At 35.0% G+C, this 18,967-nt stretch overlaps 1 protein-coding gene across 1 annotated transcript; it reads right to left on the bottom strand.

Annotated features, from left to right (window-relative positions):
- Positions 1 to 10,071: 10,071 nt before the first annotated feature.
- On the bottom strand, positions 10,072 to 17,425 carry LOC127854993 (uncharacterized). Its single transcript, XM_052390219.1, has 3 exons — positions 16,718 to 17,425; positions 13,253 to 14,238; positions 10,072 to 12,752 (listed from the first exon to the last, which is right to left on the bottom strand). Exons 1-3 carry the CDS (start codon positions 17,050 to 17,052, stop codon positions 12,406 to 12,408), a joined length of 1,668 nt encoding a protein of 555 aa, XP_052246179.1. The 5' UTR covers positions 17,053 to 17,425; the 3' UTR covers positions 10,072 to 12,405.
- Between the last annotated feature and the right edge of the window lie 1,542 nt (positions 17,426 to 18,967).

Raw genomic sequence — 18,967 nt, 5'->3', positions numbered from 1 at the left:
AAACCAGAACAGCCTGCGAGTAAAACTCAGGTTCTATGCTGTTTGCTGCTCATCAGTATTTTTTGGTTGAAATTGTAGCCTTTAAAATTTGAATCTATTAAGAAAAGCATTCACTTAATTTGATTTTCTAAGGGACTACAGACCTGTCAAAAAGCGCATCTGAGTGGTAAAGGGTTATGTCATAATAAAATATGGCATCTAAAATTATACTCAATAAAGTGTTTGATCGGGAAATCCATTTTGCCTGGTATTGCTTTCTGATATTATGAATACCAGTTTCTTGATTCTGTTGTTAAAAGTAGATGTAGGACTTTATATGTGAACTTTACAAACAATATTGTGTGGATTATACATATATGAATAACCGTATTAAGGGCATTTGGTTTGTTGTAGAAGTAGTTATCTAATCATGAATGAAAGGTTTTGTATGGTGTCAGTATTACATTTTTGCATAATATTGTAAATGTTGTCATCATCTACAAAATGAACTTTTCCATGATTGAAAGATAACTTAGATTTGATTGGTGTATATACAGTGTCAATTGAGTCACCGTAAAAAACATGAATATCAAGATTGTCATCGGAAACTGGTTGAATGTTTGGGCAAGTTATGTTTACAATTAAATAGTTTGTTATAATGATATAATGTGATATGTTTGTAAAATGTTAAGTAAATTTCTTGGTGGATTGCGATACAATCTATAGCTTATGATATATTGGTATGTTTGTGCATGTTTCAGTTTGGAGATTGGTTTATGTATGTTTGTGAAAATTGCCATGAAACAGAGCTTTAGAAATATGTGTAAGCTGAATTTATGTATGTGTACATTTTTTAATGTAAAATGAGTTAGTATATACTTTTATCCGATTTTATGTGCAACAAAACACACCACAAAAACCATCATCTGATAAGCTATTATTGAATGCAAAATTCATTTTCTATTTTTTTTTTAATATTGCAAATTTGTAGTATCAGTTGATAAACCCGAGCATTCCTGTACCAGAACAATTTTTACATCTGCCACATAAATAGTTTTTTTCTCACACAATTATTCAAAATTTTCTTTCTATAGTAATACAATGTAAGTAATGTTTCATAAATGAAAATTCATTGTTTATCACCATGTGAATCTTTCTATGAAGATATACATTATTTATTATTATATGATCACAAAGAAAAATGATTTAAACTAATACTATCCTTGTTTAAAACAGAGAATCTAAAGTTTATGTTTAGTGATGTTTTCCACCAAGCATCTACAGATGCCAGAGGCATATAGCAAATGGCCTGTCCATTAGTTTTTCCGTTCTTCGGTTTCTGTAAAATTTATGAAAAATATTAAAGTACACATCTAAACTCAGTAATAATTCCAACAAAGCTGTGATACTTAAATGTACGATTTGATATTATAATATCATCAAATTGCTGGACCTCATTTTGACCTTGACACACTTTTGGACTTATTTAGGAAGTCCGATTTGTTGATTAACCAAAATTGACGTGTTTGGTCTAACATCAATAATGCGTCTTACAAAGCTTTGATACTTCAAATAATCATGTTCTTGAACACAAAATACATCTACTTTGCCTGACCTGATTTTGACCAAATAGCATACTTTTGGAATTAGACTAATTCAGAAGGTCCAATTTTTTGTTGAATCAAAATGACGTGTTTGTGTGTAACATCAACATGGTTTGCTGCACACATTCGATTCTTGTATGGATGTTATATATGCATACTCTCAACACACACACATCACCTGACCTTGTTTTGACCTTGACATTGACATCATGTTGGACTAAGACTTATTGAAATAAGCCAATGAATCAGTACTGGCAAGGCTTATCCCGAGGCTATATTATGTGTTTAATGAACGCAATGTCTTGTTTTTCAAAGAATCCCAGTGGGTTGAATATAGATGTAGTATTCATTTGGTAATAACTTCACATATCATATATTAAATGTTCCTATGAATACTAAACTGGTTACAGTGTATGAAGTGTATGTATTGATTATAATTGTGTTGCCTTTCATCCATCTTCATTCCTTGCGGACCCATATAGTGCCTTGTGGTGGAGTCACATTCAAACACTCACTGCAATAAAATACAGAGAATGTATCAAGCGTTTGTGTTTTTAAATTGTCCAATTGCAACATTTTTGCAAGCAGGTACTTTCAATTAAGGAATGAGTTCACCAAGTATGAGGATATATTTCAGCGGGCAGAATTCTGGGTAGCTCATTTTTGCACACACAAATCAAGTTACCTAAAATCAGTAGATATATTTCAATTCTTGATGGGTTTTCCCATGCCTGATATATAAAGTAAAAAATGGATGATAATTGTGCATAGCTTATCTTACTGTTGTAGAAATATGCAGTGAGATAATATTTGGTATGAACACAGGGCATTAATTTAATTGAAAAGAATCTGATACAGAATAATGATTTTTTTTATTGATTTCAATTTCTCTCTTCCCCTGAAGTTAAAATGTGTATGCTTTCATAGTCTTATATTTATTATTTGGGAAGAGAAAAAAGTATGGAAAAAAGACAATTATTCAAAGCGAATTAGTTGCAGATATACTGGAACAGGTCTGCTGCACTGCATTTCTCTTCAACAAGATCTGCCTACCTATGAAGTTCATATTGATAAATTTCATAATCTGGAGTTATTCTATAAGTGGAATGGGATGCTATTGTGGACACACATTTAAACACTTATGCGTCTTCTGACAAGTTAAGCAATTGTTTAAGTCATAGAATGTTCAATCTATATGACGAAAATGCGACACTTTATACAGTCAAAAACTCGATGACTCGAACTCGTCGGGACCAGCGCCAAAAGTTTGAGCCATCCGATTTCTAATAAATGTTTGTTTACGAACAAGTCTGAAGTACATTTTCACCTCCAGTTGAAGAGTACACACTGCTTAAAGCGAGATTATACGATTTTTTTAATATGTATTTAATTGTAATATATTGATAAAATATGATACAATAACACAAAATAGGCAAGAAAAAGTATACATTAAAGCCAAATTTCATAAAATGCAGCAACGACAAATAAGCGCCCCGAGCCGATTGTGACGTACATTATTTTCCTACAATAACTGAAGCATTAGTCTTTGTATTAGGATCGGAGTTGATGTTCATGTGTCGTCTAAATAGATATCATTGCAGGAATTCAAATAAACCGTTAAACTAAGTTTAGATTCACGTCGTACATGTATGGTATACATGCTGGCGAATTCGGCTGTACAGCTGTTTTCTATTTCAGAATTAAATATCTGGCTTATTCGGCATTTTTCGACACATGTTCTTCTTAACTTTTATTTTAATTTATATTGAAATATATATATAATCTTTTTTTACACATTTTATATAAATTCATAAATATTTGACAAAATTGTATAATCTCGCTTTAAACTCCATACTACTTTCTGCTTTTGAATTAATAAGAACCAAATATATACATGTACCGGTATTTAATACTTTAATTTACCAATATTTTTAAACAGTTACAATCAAACAAATATCATATACTAAATATATCAGCACGTTTTAACATAGCACATTTTCTGGAAAAAAAACAGCACTACGGAACAAAACATGCATCAGCACTAAATACACATCGTTTACATATGAGAAATTATATATATTGCATTTACTGCTTTATTTATATATTTTTTAAAAATTACATTATGTCAGTCTGTGTTGCTTTCTTTGGCTGTCGTTGAGAAACAAAGCTTTTTATTACATCTAGTTGAGATTGAAAGCTTTTTATTACATCCACATGATTGAACATGCTGCGAGTTTATGCACTTCTCGAGAGAATTTCTGATTACATTAATACAAAATGTTATCTTTTACTCAAATCGATTAATGATTAAGATGATGTTTGCAACCAGTGATAAATCAATTATTCAGTGCCTTTAATCAAGCGGTCCTAATGGATTAACAGTTTATGCAAACCAAAGCGAGTTCGAGCCATCCCAACAAAAAAATGCTTCACACTGTGAAAATTGTCACCGGGACTGTTAAAACAGTTCAAGCCTACATAATTCAACCTTGCGAATTGGAGCTATCTGACACAATTGTATATTTAATATAGCAATAAAAAATCAGTGCTTTGATTAGAGTTCAAGCCAACCCGAAATTCGAGCCAAGCGAGTTTGAGCCATTGGGTTTCGACTGTATATAAACATTTATTAGCCCATAATTCAAAGCTTGTATGAAACTAATAAATCACAAAATAAGCTAGTTTTACAAACTTCAAACAGTTATCAGCTGTAAAACTGGGACAGGCATTTATATTTGTTTTTAACCAGGTTTTCTGAAGGAAAAAACTGGTTATTAGATTGGTGAATGTGGGCGGGCTGGCTGGCGGGCGGGCGGAACAAGCAGTGTCCGCTCTCTAATTCAAATAGTTTTTATCCGATCTTCACCAAACTTGGTCAGTAGTTGTATCTAGAAATATCTAGGTCAAGTTCGATAATGGGTCATGCGGGTCAAAAACTAGGTCTCGGGGTCACTTAGTGCATTTCAAGGATTTAGCATGGTGTCCGCTCTCTTATTGAAGTAGTTTTCATCCGATCTTTACATAACTTGGTCAGAAGTTGTATCTAGACAACATCTAGGTCAAGTTCGAATATGGGTCATGCCGGGTCACAAACTAGGTCACAGGGTCACTTAGTGCATTTCAAGGATTTAGCATGGTGTCCGCTGTCTAATTGAAGTAATTTTCATCCGATCTTCAGCAAACTTGGTCAGAAGTTATATCTAGACAATATCTAGGACAAGTTCAAATATGGGTCATGCCGGGTCAAAAACTAAGTCACGGGGTCACTTAGTGCATTTCAAGGATTTAGCATGGTGTCCGCTCTCTAAGTAGTTTTCATCTGATCTTCAACTCATTTGGTAAGAAGTTGTGTCTAAATGATAACTAGGTATAGGTCAAGTTCAAATATGGGTCATGCCATGTCAAAAACTAGGTCACGAGGTCACTTAGTGCATTTCAAGGATTTAGCATGGTGTCTGCTCTCTAATTAAAGTAGTTTTCATCCCATCTTCACCAAATTTGGTCAGAAGTTGTGTCTAGATGATGTGTAGGTTATGTTCAAATATGGGTCATGGTAAAGTTATCAAGTTGTCCAGTTTGAGTTGTCTCCCTTTATCAGACTTTTTTTTCAAATTGAAAACCTGGTTTTGTGACAATTTTGTCCCTCGTGTTTTTTAAGTAATGTTTATGACTTTGTCAAAACTAAATTTTTTATTTCGGTATGGACCGTGATAGTAGAAACAAGACTATTGCCAAGCAATATATGTCCCCTACTGGCTCCACCATTGTCAGATTTTTTATATATATTTGTTTCCATAGCAACCAGAATTTTTGACATAGTAACAAAAAAAATGACCTGCATAATGTCCATATTGCCATCTATCCATGTTTAAAGTTTCATGAAAAAAATGAAGAACTTTTAAAGTTATCGCAGGATCCAGAAAACCACCATTTTCAGCAGCATTTCTAGTCTATTTGTTGCCATAGCAACCAGAATTTTTGACGTAGGAACACAATGAAATGATGTGCATAATGTCCATATTGCCATCTAGGTATTTAATACTTTAATTTACCAATATTTTTAAACAGTTACAATCAAACAAATATCATATACTAAATATATCAGCACGTTTTAACATAGCACATTTTCTGGAAAAAAAACAGCACTACGGAACAAAACATGCATCAGCACTAAATACACATCGTTTACATATGAGAAATTATATATATTGCATTTACTGCTTTATTTATATATTTTTTTAAAATTACATTATGTCAGTCTGTGTTGCTTTCTTTGGCTGTCGTTGAGAAACAAAGCTTTTTATTACATCTAGTTGAGATTGAAAGCTTTTTATTACATCCACATGATTGAACATGCTGCGAGTTTATGCACTTCTCGAGAGAATTTCTGATTACATTAATACAAAATGTTATCTTTTACTCAAATCGATTAATGATTAAGATGATGTTTGCAACCAGTGATAAATCAATTATTCAGTGCCTTTAATCAAGCGGTCCTAATGGATTAACAGTTTATGCAAACCAAAGCGAGTTCGAGCCATCCCAACAAAAAAATGCTTCACACTGTGAAAATTGTCACCGGGACTGTTAAAACAGTTCAAGCCTACATAATTCAACCTTGCGAATTGGAGCTATCTGACACAATTGTATATTTAATATAGCAATAAAAAATCAGTGCTTTGATTAGAGTTCAAGCCAACCCGAAATTCGAGCCAAGCGAGTTTGAGCCATTGGGTTTCGACTGTATATAAACATTTATTAGCCCATAATTCAAAGCTTGTATGAAACTAATAAATCACAAAATAAGCTAGTTTTACAAACTTCAAACAGTTATCAGCTGTAAAACTGGGACAGGCATTTATATTTGTTTTTAACCAGGTTTTCTGAAGGAAAAAACTGGTTATTAGATTGGTGAATGTGGGCGGGCTGGCTGGCGGGCGGGCGGAACAAGCAGTGTCCGCTCTCTAATTCAAATAGTTTTTATCCGATCTTCACCAAACTTGGTCAGTAGTTGTATCTAGAAATATCTAGGTCAAGTTCGATAATGGGTCATGCGGGTCAAAAACTAGGTCTCGGGGTCACTTAGTGCATTTCAAGGATTTAGCATGGTGTCCGCTCTCTTATTGAAGTAGTTTTCATCCGATCTTTACATAACTTGGTCAGAAGTTGTATCTAGACAACATCTAGGTCAAGTTCGAATATGGGTCATGCCGGGTCACAAACTAGGTCACAGGGTCACTTAGTGCATTTCAAGGATTTAGCATGGTGTCCGCTGTCTAACTGAAGTAATTTTCATCCGATCTTCAGCAAACTTGGTCAGAAGTTATATCTAGACAATATCTAGGACAAGTTCAAATATGGGTCATGCCGGGTCAAAAACTAAGTCACGGGGTCACTTAGTGCATTTCAAGGATTTAGCATGGTGTCCGCTCTCTAAGTAGTTTTCATCTGATCTTTAACTCATTTGGTAAGAAGTTGTGTCTAAATGATAACTAGGTATAGGTCAAGTTCAAATATGGGTCATGCCATGTCAAAAACTAGGTCACGAGGTCACTTAGTGCATTTCAAGGATTTAGCATGGTGTCTGCTCTCTAATTAAAGTAGTTTTCATCCCATCTTCACCAAATTTGGTCAGAAGTTGTGTCTAGATGATGTGTAGGTTATGTTCAAATATGGGTCATGGTAAAGTTATCAAGTTGTCCAGTTTGAGTTGTCTCCCTTTATCAGACTTTTTTTTCAAATTGAAAACCTGGTTTTGTGACAATTTTGTCCCTCGTGTTTTTTAAGTAATGTTTATGACTTTGTCAAAACTAAATTTTTTATTTCGGTATGGACCGTGATAGTAGAAACAAGACTATTGCCAAGCAATATATGTCCCCTACTGGCTCCACCATTGTCAGATTTTTTATATATATTTGTTTCCATAGCAACCAGAATTTTTGACATAGTAACAAAAAAAATGACCTGCATAATGTCCATATTGCCATCTATCCATGTTTAAAGTTTCATGAAAAAAATGAAGAACTTTTAAAGTTATCGCAGGATCCAGAAAACCACCATTTTCAGCAGCATTTCTAGTCTATTTGTTGCCATAGCAACCAGAATTTTTGACGTAGGAACACAATGAAATGATGTGCATAATGTCCATATTGCCATCTAGGTATTTAATACTTTAATTTACCAATATTTTTAAACAGTTACAATCAAACAAATATCATATACTAAATATATCAGCACGTTTTAACATAGCACATTTTCTGGAAAAAAAACAGCACTACGGAACAAAACATGCATCAGCACTAAATACACATCGTTTACATATGAGAAATTATATATATTGCATTTACTGCTTTATTTATATATTTTTTAAAAATTACATTATGTCAGTCTGTGTTGCTTTCTTTGGCTGTCGTTGAGAAACAAAGCTTTTTATTACATCTAGTTGAGATTGAAAGCTTTTTATTACATCCACATGATTGAACATGCTGCGAGTTTATGCACTTCTCGAGAGAATTTCTGATTACATTAATACAAAATGTTATCTTTTACTCAAATCGATTAATGATTAAGATGATGTTTGCAACCAGTGATAAATCAATTATTCAGTGCCTTTAATCAAGCGGTCCTAATGGATTAACAGTTTATGCAAACCAAAGCGAGTTCGAGCCATCCCAACAAAAAAATGCTTCACACTGTGAAAATTGTCACCGGGACTGTTAAAACAGTTCAAGCCTACATAATTCAACCTTGCGAATTGGAGCTATCTGACACAATTGTATATTTAATATAGCAATAAAAAATCAGTGCTTTGATTAGAGTTCAAGCCAACCCGAAATTCGAGCCAAGCGAGTTTGAGCCATTGGGTTTCGACTGTATATAAACATTTATTAGCCCATAATTCAAAGCTTGTATGAAACTAATAAATCACAAAATAAGCTAGTTTTACAAACTTCAAACAGTTATCAGCTGTAAAACTGGGACAGGCATTTATATTTGTTTTTAACCAGGTTTTCTGAAGGAAAAAACTGGTTATTAGATTGGTGAATGTGGGCGGGCTGGCTGGCGGGCGGGCGGAACAAGCAGTGTCCGCTCTCTAATTCAAATAGTTTTTATCCGATCTTCACCAAACTTGGTCAGTAGTTGTATCTAGAAATATCTAGGTCAAGTTCGATAATGGGTCATGCGGGTCAAAAACTAGGTCTCGGGGTCACTTAGTGCATTTCAAGGATTTAGCATGGTGTCCGCTCTCTTATTGAAGTAGTTTTCATCCGATCTTTACATAACTTGGTCAGAAGTTGTATCTAGACAACATCTAGGTCAAGTTCGAATATGGGTCATGCCGGGTCACAAACTAGGTCACAGGGTCACTTAGTGCATTTCAAGGATTTAGCATGGTGTCCGCTGTCTAATTGAAGTAATTTTCATCCGATCTTCAGCAAACTTGGTCAGAAGTTATATCTAGACAATATCTAGGACAAGTTCAAATATGGGTCATGCCGGGTCAAAAACTAAGTCACGGGGTCACTTAGTGCATTTCAAGGATTTAGCATGGTGTCCGCTCTCTAAGTAGTTTTCATCTGATCTTCAACTCATTTGGTAAGAAGTTGTGTCTAAATGATAACTAGGTATAGGTCAAGTTCAAATATGGGTCATGCCATGTCAAAAACTAGGTCACGAGGTCACTTAGTGCATTTCAAGGACTTAGCATGGTGTCTGCTCTCTAATTAAAGTAGTTTTCATCCCATCTTCACCAAATTTGGTCAGAAGTTGTGTCTAGATGATGTGTAGGTTATGTTCAAATATGGGTCATGGTAAAGTTATCAAGTTGTCCAGTTTGAGTTGTCTCCCTTTATCAGACTTTTTTTTCAAATTGAAAACCTGGTTTTGTGACAATTTTGTCCCTCGTGTTTTTTAAGTAATGTTTATGACTTTGTCAAAACTAAATTTTTTATTTCGGTATGGACCGTGATAGTAGAAACAAGACTATTGCCAAGCAATATATGTCCCCTACTGGCTCCACCATTGTCAGATTTTTTATATATATTTGTTTCCATAGCAACCAGAATTTTTGACATAGTAACAAAAAAAAATGACCTGCATAATGTCCATATTGCCATCTATCCATGTTTAAAGTTTCATGAAAAAAATGAAGAACTTTTAAAGTTATCGCAGGATCCAGAAAACCACCATTTTCAGCAGCATTTCTAGTCTATTTGTTGCCATAGCAACCAGAATTTTTGACGTAGGAACACAATGAAATGATGTGCATAATGTCCATATTGCCATCTATCCATGTTTCAAGTTTCATGAAAAAATATGAAGAACTTTTTAAGTTATCGCAGGATCCAAAAAAGTGTGACAGACAGACTCGCAGAGTGAAAACCATAGGTCCCCTCCGGTGAAACTGGTAGGGGACAACAAAGATGATTTAAATAAGCTTCCTGCCAGTTCATGTATCTTTTCTTGCTGTGCATACAATAAACAACATTTCAAACTTGACCCGAAGACACGAAAAAACATATTCTGAAAAAGTTTTATTAAGATTGAGAAATAAATGTGGCCTCTATAGTAGAAACAATGTTTTTCAAATATTTGGTCAGGTGCTCTAGTTTTTGGATCAAGATTTGAACGCAGCCTAGATAATGCAAAGATTACACTTTGACCAAGTTTCGTCAAGATTGAGTCATTAATGTGGCCCATGATTAGTTTAGGTGACCTCTTTTCACTATGCATGTGACCAAAAATCCCATTCCACCTCAAGTCCTCAATATTGTCGAGATAAAATCTCTTACAAAGTTTGATCACAATTGAGGCATAAATATCGCTTCTAGAATAATAACACATTTTTCTAAGTTTGTACCTCCTGGTTACCTAGTCTTGGACGCACACGACCAGATTCAAGCTTGGCCTGCATATCGTTCGGATACGAATTCTGACCAAGTTTCATCTAGATTGAGTCATACTTGAAGACTCTACATTGAAAAGTAAACAAATTTTTTTGACCTAGTGCACTCACCAGATTAAATCTTTAACATATGGAATTCAGATATTTTTTTTATTCAATTGTGAATCCAGAAAAAAAAAAATACATTATCATGAGTTTATTTTTGTAATCATGATCTTAATCTATGAAATAATAAAAGCCAGGCCGCTCAGTCGGTAGAGCGCTGTAGTACACACTCAAGGAGCGCAATTTGTATCACTCCGTCCACTGTAGTGCACTCTTGAAATCATTTTGATGGCAAGTCTCTTGTCCGTCAACAACCTGTTTCAAAAAGGGCTGTTGTCCATTTGCTTGCATAAGTATGTACACTTATTACTGGTTAACTAGCTCACCCAGGAAGAGTTGCTAAAGAGACCGGTGTGTATAATTGAAATACTTTTTAAAACGGCAAAAATTCAAATTAAACAGAAACTAGTACTATAACTTTTTCAGCGTAGCTGTTTAACGTCACTTTTGACCTTAGGTGACCTTTAGGTTACATTCATAAAAATGCCCGCGGCTACCCACGAATGAATACACTTCATTCAGTCCATTGACTGATTTGAGAATACCACCAGAACATTGGAAACATGGCCGCATCTTGTTCTACAGTCTAACACTGTTCTACTGAATGTTCAGCATGAAACAATTTGATCTCTTATGAAAAGGCATGATAGATAGAACAGTTTTACACTCAACTCTTCACATCAATACAATTTGTGCGTAGATTCTACACCTTCGTCAGTTCGCGGTTAGTGTGTGTGAATGTCAGAGTTTATATACAGGTCATCGCTGCGTTATATAATAAAGACGCTATAGCGTGAACTAGGTGAACTGGAATTTTCTTTAGACCAGAAAGATGTTAAATAAAGATATCCAGCGATATAATCATGGTATGTCAATAATAGATTCTTAATGTGTTTTCAAAAATACCATAATAAATATTATTTTCAATTAATTTAACAATATAAAGAAGTGAAACTCCAGCTGCTGGCGCAGTATTGAATTATTATCATAAACAATCAGTTGGTCCTTTATTTAAGGCAAGTGACCAATTGCCCAAACAGTACAAAACAGCACAATACAAAAATTATTCCACCATATTGACTAATGTATTAAGCATGAGCGCAATGATTCTCGATACTGATAATAATCGAATCAAATAGCAATGCATGACAAACCACTAAAAAAGGTTAGTTCGAAGAACGCGCGTATAAATATTAAAAATATGTACAGATATTTCGCGTGTGGCCGGTTGACTCATATGTTTTAATTTCACTTCCATTATTCTTTTGGTTTTCTGTTTTGTATCTATAGGTTTATGACCAGCAATTTGTAATAATGTAAAATAAGCCGCAAAAACTCCGTGTAACATCCTGTACTGCCTGTGATGCAGCTAAGAACTGCACAGAAAAAGACATTCGCTAACCTTGATCTCATTCATTGAACTCTTTACCTTTCATAAACTCCAACCACAATCAACGCCGTATATTTTTTAAAAAGATATTTCTTGTTAAACATAATTTAAATAAATAGTAAATAGCAAAGCAATACAGCTGATTCCATGCAACCGATGATAGCATGTTTATAAACAGTGTGGCAATAAAATGTATCATCCACAGAGATTTATGCAATTAAACCCAACACTTCATAAGAGGTCCATACTGCCAATTTCTTTTTATAATTTTCAACAAATAATTTTCATGATTGACAAAACTTGGCAACACAATAAATCATCCAGTCGAAGGATGTTAATTTGAACATGAGTTTGATGTTGCTTAAACTTCATGATGAAATTACATGTTCCAAAATGTGTGAACTGAAACTTGAAAAACAATTCTACTTTACTGGTAAAACAAGGATATCGCAACTTGAAAGCCCCACTATTATGGTGGCTGTGCTCTTATTGTAGAAGACTAATAGTGGATTAACCCTATCATATTCTGCCCCGGTCGTAATGAGAGTTGCCAACTTCTTCCTGCCTTCACCATCAAGCTGTATGATATTTTTTCCACAAACCAGAACCAGTCCCAGATCTGTGGCGTGTATACCTTGTAGGGCTCGTAGGTCTGGGTCTGTGAGGGTGTGGAGAACTGAGCCATCTCTGGCCAGGGTGAGGACCTTGTCCTGGGAAGGGTTGGTGATAAATATCTTGTCACCTGAAGGACTCACTGCACACTTATGTACTGTAAAAGAGAGAAGTATAACTGTAGTCAGTAATTTAAACAATAATTATCCTAAAAAAGACACTGTTACATCTTATTCACACAAACTATTTATGTTTTACGTTAAATAAAGTACTTGTATGTTTCTTTTAAAATGAAGCATGTATGCATCCATCACTATTCTACACTGAAACCATCTGATGTACATACAAATAACATTCCCTAAGTAAGTACATTTATTGGCTAACATGATTATTATTTTGGCATAAGTAAACATATATTTGATACCAATACAAATCCTATAAAAGAAATTAGTCAATAAAATATTTGAGCAAAGGAAAGTTTTGTAGTTTTTATTTATCTATGTTAGAATTATAATGCCCATTATTTGCAAACATAATAATCTGGAATGTGCAACTGTTAACATAAAATTGACTTCAATATTCATAAGTAAAAAGCATAAAAACATGTTAAAATTTCTTATCATTTTAAATGATACCAATATATTCACAACATGATACCTGTTCTATCACCTGATGTATCCTCATACAGCTTTTTCAAGGGGTATCCACTCATTGAATACTTGTAAAGTGCAGTGCCAGAAGTGACATACAGGTCTTTGTGAGAGTGAGCAATACCATTACATGAATGTTGAAACAGTAAAATCTTGCCCTTAATCAACTGTCCATCATTCACAAAGACAAACTGGACCCCACCTGTCTTATCCTTATTCTGATAATTATTTACAGCAACAGCTACTTCACTTGGTGTGATAACACACATGTCCTTGGCATAAGCAGATAAATCACAGTGACCCACCACCTGGTATTCATGATCTAGAAGCTTTACTCGTTCATTATTTGCAACAAGGATCTGATCACTAGAGAGAGCACAGATTCCAGCAATACCACAGATCCCCCGATCACTTTGTATGCTCATATTATACATTGAAAGCCCTTGCACAGCGAATACCTGGCCTGGGTAGCTTACATTCCCAAGACTTGACAATTTAGACAAGTATTCTTGAAGATCTCTGTCAGCCTGGAATGTCAGTGAACTGTCTACCTGAACCGAGTTTTCCTTCAAAGTTTGGGACTGCTTTATTCTTTCCATGCATTTATTACTTGCAATTAATATTAGTTCAAATTCGCTTTTATTGATAATGTCATGTATTGCATCACTGAGACATGTCAGTTCATGTTTAAGCTTGCTGCACTTGTCGCTATCTGTTTTGAGAGCAGCTTTCAGAATTTTCATCTTATCATCTAGATCTTTAATGGTAGCCTTTTCCATATTGTCTAAAATTGCATTTATTTTCTGGCGTGTTTCACATATTTCAAGTACTTGTTTGTTGTATGAAGCATCCAAAGACTTCATGTTTGTGTCCAATTTGATTTGAAGTGTCTGGAGTTCTACAAGAATTGTTTTAATCCTTCTTGATAGTTGCTGCAAGTCTGGTGGAGGTCCTTTCACTGACTCAGACATCAATGTTACTTTAGCACATTTTCTAAAAGTAAAATACCTATATATTTGGGTATCCGGAGAAGCGCCCCCCGGAGAACTGCCCCCCGGAGAACTGCCCCCCTATTTTAAAGGTGGCGGAGAGGTGCCCCCCCATCAAATCGATAGGGGCGGAGAACTGCCCCCCTGTCAGAATTTAGTAGGCGGATATCTGCCCCCCCATCAAATCTATAGGGGCGGAGAACTGCCCCCCCGGTGTCATATTAGTTATTAGTTACGTAGTGAAAACAATACTTACGGGTAATTTTACGTTATCGCCGTACACATTTTATCCGGTAACAATTTAATTTCATTGCAAGTATATTACCATTTATCGAACTGAATAACACAAATTGTCTAGAGGCATATGATAATACTGTTTAATGCCCTTGGTACGCATCTGCACCACTCACTATACATGAATGCCTTGTAAAAGTCGTGTTTTAATAAGAGCGCGAAACATAGTCGAGATCCACACAGGAAACGCGTGCGTGTTAATAATGGCAATGTGTTGCAACTAAATATAGACGTGCAACTCGGTACTTATGGAGGAAAAGTTACATCGGAATTAATTCACAGTATAAAGATAGTACTGACCCATGGAAAAAAACGTAAATTGACATATAAAAAAGTAAATTAATAGGCAAGGCAAAGGCAATAATTTAGCCGACTTGAAGAAAAAAGTGAAGTGAAGTGGTGAAGTTGAATTTATAAGCAATTTATTTATGTTGTTTAGTTAATTCATTGGGGGGGGGGGGGGCAGTTCTCCGGGGGGGGCACTTATCCTAGAACCATATATTTGTACATGGTTTTAATGACCATTGTGTCAACAAAACGTCTGAAATTCTGTTAAAAATGTTTCATCTGTTTTCAAAATGCTCTTTAAAGGCAATAGTCTTTGTTATGAGTTTCACTCATTTTGATACTGATACCATTATTTTTAACTTAAGGAGACACATAAATAATATGAGCTGTGCTCTGTGAAAAGGGGCTTTAATGAATGTGCGTAAAGCGTCGTCCCAGATTAACCTGTGCAGTACGCAAAGGCTAATCAGAGAAGACACTTTCTTCCTAAACTGGTTTTTGCTTAGAATAGATTCCCTGTAAATGAAAAATAGTGGAAAGTGTCGTCCCTGATTAGCCTGTGTGGACTACACAGGCTTATCTGGGAGGACACTTTACGCGCATGCATTTAAACCCCTTTTCACAGAACACGCTCCATATAATTTAGTTTTTACTCTTATTCATATTATACAAAATCACAAAAAAGATGCCTCGTGAAAACATGTTGAGCCCATTATTAATAATAATTGTTAATATTTAAAAAGCTTAACTCTGCACATGTTTGACCTTGACCTTTGATCAGCTTCTCCATAGTTAGTTTAAACTTATTTATTTAAGCTCGATTGCATCGAAAAGCCTCAGGCTTATTGAAACGTTTCCGTTTCCTGGGCCTACAACTAGTACTTGGTGTCTTTTGGGGAGATCTAAAAAACGCTCCAACAGTGGGGATGGAACCCATGACCTCCCGGTCACTAGGCGGACACCATATCAATAACACCAAGGCGACCTCCACATAGTTAAATATTGTTTGGAAATTATCTTTATATTGCAGGGGGAATGATGGAGTTACAGTCAGGACAATCTTAAATTTCACCTTTAGCCACTATGTGTGGTATTGACCTTTAAGATAGGGTGGCAGTTGTCATAGATACACACAGTCTCAACATAAAGAACATTTTTGGTATATATTTTTAATTCCACAATGAAAAATAGGTCACAATCAGCACAAGCTCATAAATGGCCTATAAATTTGACCTTGACCTTTGATGTAGTAAATGTATGTTAACAACGCTCCATCTACTCAGAGTTCATTGTGGTTAGTTATTTTAACCATTTCCCACTCAGAAGCAAAGTGAAATTAGCTATGTGCAAACAGCATAAAACCACAACAGCCTGCAAATTACTCGCAGTCTGTTCAGGTTTTATGCTGTCTGCTGCTCATTAGTATCTAGGGATTGGAAATAAAGCCTTTTCAACTAGAATCTAGTAAGAAAGGTCTTTAATGAAATATAAAGCTTTCTTAGGGACTACAAATGTGTCAAAATACATAACTTGATGAATGACTAAGGTACAGACCAGAGCGACTGATTTATGACCAAATTTTAAATCTAAGTGACACAGGTGTTATACTTGACTCTTCATCTCACGATGGGGAATATTTATAGCAATTTGTTTTATATTTCACAAAAAATGACAGAGTTATAGTCAAGACCAGCTTGAACCCACACAAATGCACACTTGACAATAATGACTGCAATATCAAACCTTCTGCAAGCAGGCTTGTATTGATGTCAATTTGTAGTTAATTATTCTGAATAATACGCTATTCAAGAGTAGATTTATATCAACAAACATATTTCAAAGACTTCAAGGGTAGATTTATATCAACAAATATATTTAAAAGAAATACATGTATAAACTACCTGTGATTACGTCGAACACAATTAGTGCAGCACAACTGACTGTGTTTATCACAAAACATTTCTAGAAGTTTGTCTTCATGAAGATCACATTTCCGAATGACATCCTCCACTTCCTTGGACACTGGCCACTTACTTGTTTCTCCTCGTCCATATGTTACATGTTTCCCAAACAATTGACCATGCAGGTTAATACATTTTGCACAATAAAATTTAAGACAGTTATCACAGTAAAACTCCGCCCACTGAACAGTTTTGTGCTCTAGACATGGTGAACAACAAAAGTCTATAACTGAATCAGAGCCTTTATCCACAGTTAACTGAGAAAAAGTCGCCATCTTGAATATTTTGTGTTTTGGTTAAAGAATCATGTCAGACCTAAATTAAACTTTTAATTAAATATTTAATACATTCCAGTAACACAAATAAACTGTCAAACTACAAAAAATCTGTATTACTTATGTCATATTTTAAGCAAATACATACACAGATAACCTCCAAATTGTAGCTTATTTTGTTACAAGCAAGTAACTATGCAAGTCTGTCCTGTGGGTATTGAGTTTCACTAAACCAATAAAAAATACAGCAAGTTTGCACATGTTTAAAAAGGTGTACAAATAATATGGAATACCTCATGTCTCAACTTATTGATTAACTACTTTGGTTATCATTAAACAAATAGTCCGATACACATCGTTTAAACCCTTTAACACTTAACCCTTTGCATGCTGGGAAATTTGTCGTCTGCTAAAATGTCGTCTGCAGAATTTCTAAAATTAGCATTTTCTTCGATTTTTTTCAAAGAATACTATCAGAATAGCAAACAGTTTGGATCCTGATGAGACGCCACTTTTTGTGGCGTCTCATCTGGATCCAAACTGTTTGCAAAGGCCTTTAAAATTCAGCTCCAGCGCTTTAAGGGTTAAGAAACGTATTTTCACACATTTGTAGTCCTTCAGAAAATTAAATTAAATTCAAAAGACCTTTCTTACTAGATTCAAGTTTTAAAGGCTTCATTTCAAACCCTTAGATACTGAGGAGCAGCAAACAGCATAAAACCTGAACAGACTTTTAATCTGCAGAGGCATTCAGATTGATCGTAAACATGTGTAATTGAAATAGGCTTTTAAAAACTTCAGTACTTGATCAGGTCCTTTTCAAGGGGCCTTTTCACAGATTTTGGCATGTTTAGAATTTTGTCATTAGATGCTTTATATTGATAAATGTAAACATTGGATATAAAAAGCTCCAGTAAAAAATCAAGAATAAAAAAAAAAAGTAACCCTAAGATGAACTCGACCCACTGACCCCTGCAGTCCTGGAGTAACAAGGGCTGTTTGTAAAACATGCATACCCCCCATATGGGCTGTCCGTTGTAGTGGCAGCCATTGTGTGAATACAATTTTTGTCACTGTGACCTTGACCTTTGACCTAGTGACCTGAAAATCAATAGGGGTCATCTGCGGGTCACGATCAATGTACCTATGAAGTGTCATGATCCTAGGCAAAAGCGTTCTTGAGTTATCATCCGAAAATCATTTAACTATTTCGGGACACCGTGACCTTGACCTTTGACCTTGTGACCTCAAAATCAATAGGGGTAATCTGCAAGTCATGATCAATCTACCTACCGGTATGAAGTTTCATGATCCTAGGCGTATGCGTTCTTGAGTTATCGTCTGACAACCACCTGGTGGACGGACCGACCAACAGACCGACATGAGCAAAGCAATATACCCCCTCTTCTTCGAAGGGGGGCATAAAGAGTCTACCACTTAGACCACTCGACCATTCTTCCGGATACAATTCCATACGTTTTTTAGACTTTATATAAGCAATCCTCGTAGTTTCCCAAAATATAGAGACAACAACAAAACTCTCCAAATTATTAATTCGTTTCGCGTTGCAACACTTTATAATTTTCGAGTTTTTAAATCGTCAAAAGATGCATATAATGGCTATTTTAGAGCATGGTAAATGTTCAGTATTGCTGTTTCCTCACAAATATCATACTAAAACGAAAATGTGCGGATCTGAAACAACTTTTTCCAATTTTGTCAATTTACCCAAACGTGAAAAGGACCCTTTAAAATCAAATGAAATTTTATAATCATGCACAATCTGGGCATATTTTGTTACTATTAGATAGGACGTGAAGACTCAAGAGCAAATTCTAACTAAGTAATGAGAGCATCTAGAAAACGCAGGAAGTGTTAATAACCCATAACTAAAATGTACTTCTAATTAATTACA

The sequence above is a fragment of the Dreissena polymorpha genome, chromosome 13 (assembly GCF_020536995.1).
Source record: "Dreissena polymorpha isolate Duluth1 chromosome 13, UMN_Dpol_1.0, whole genome shotgun sequence".
NCBI classification, from domain to species: domain Eukaryota; kingdom Metazoa; phylum Mollusca; class Bivalvia; order Myida; family Dreissenidae; genus Dreissena; species Dreissena polymorpha.
Note: the sequence above shows the minus strand (reverse complement) of the source record. Positions and strands in the feature narration are given on the sequence as shown.

What these genes read in the sequence shown, in the direction of transcription:
- LOC127854993 (XM_052390219.1), bottom strand. Translation starts at nt 17,052, where the DNA reads ATGGCGACTTTTTCTCAGTTAACTGTGGATAAAGGCTCTGATTCAGTT. An exon ending in TGTGTTCGACGTAATCACAG is followed by an intron (nt 14,239 to 16,717) that starts GTAGTTTATACA and finishes TTTTACTTTTAG; the next exon opens with AAAATGTGCTAAAGTAACAT. An exon ending in TACATCAGGTGATAGAACAG is followed by an intron (nt 12,753 to 13,252) that starts GTATCATGTTGT and finishes TCTCTTTTACAG; the next exon opens with TACATAAGTGTGCAGTGAGT.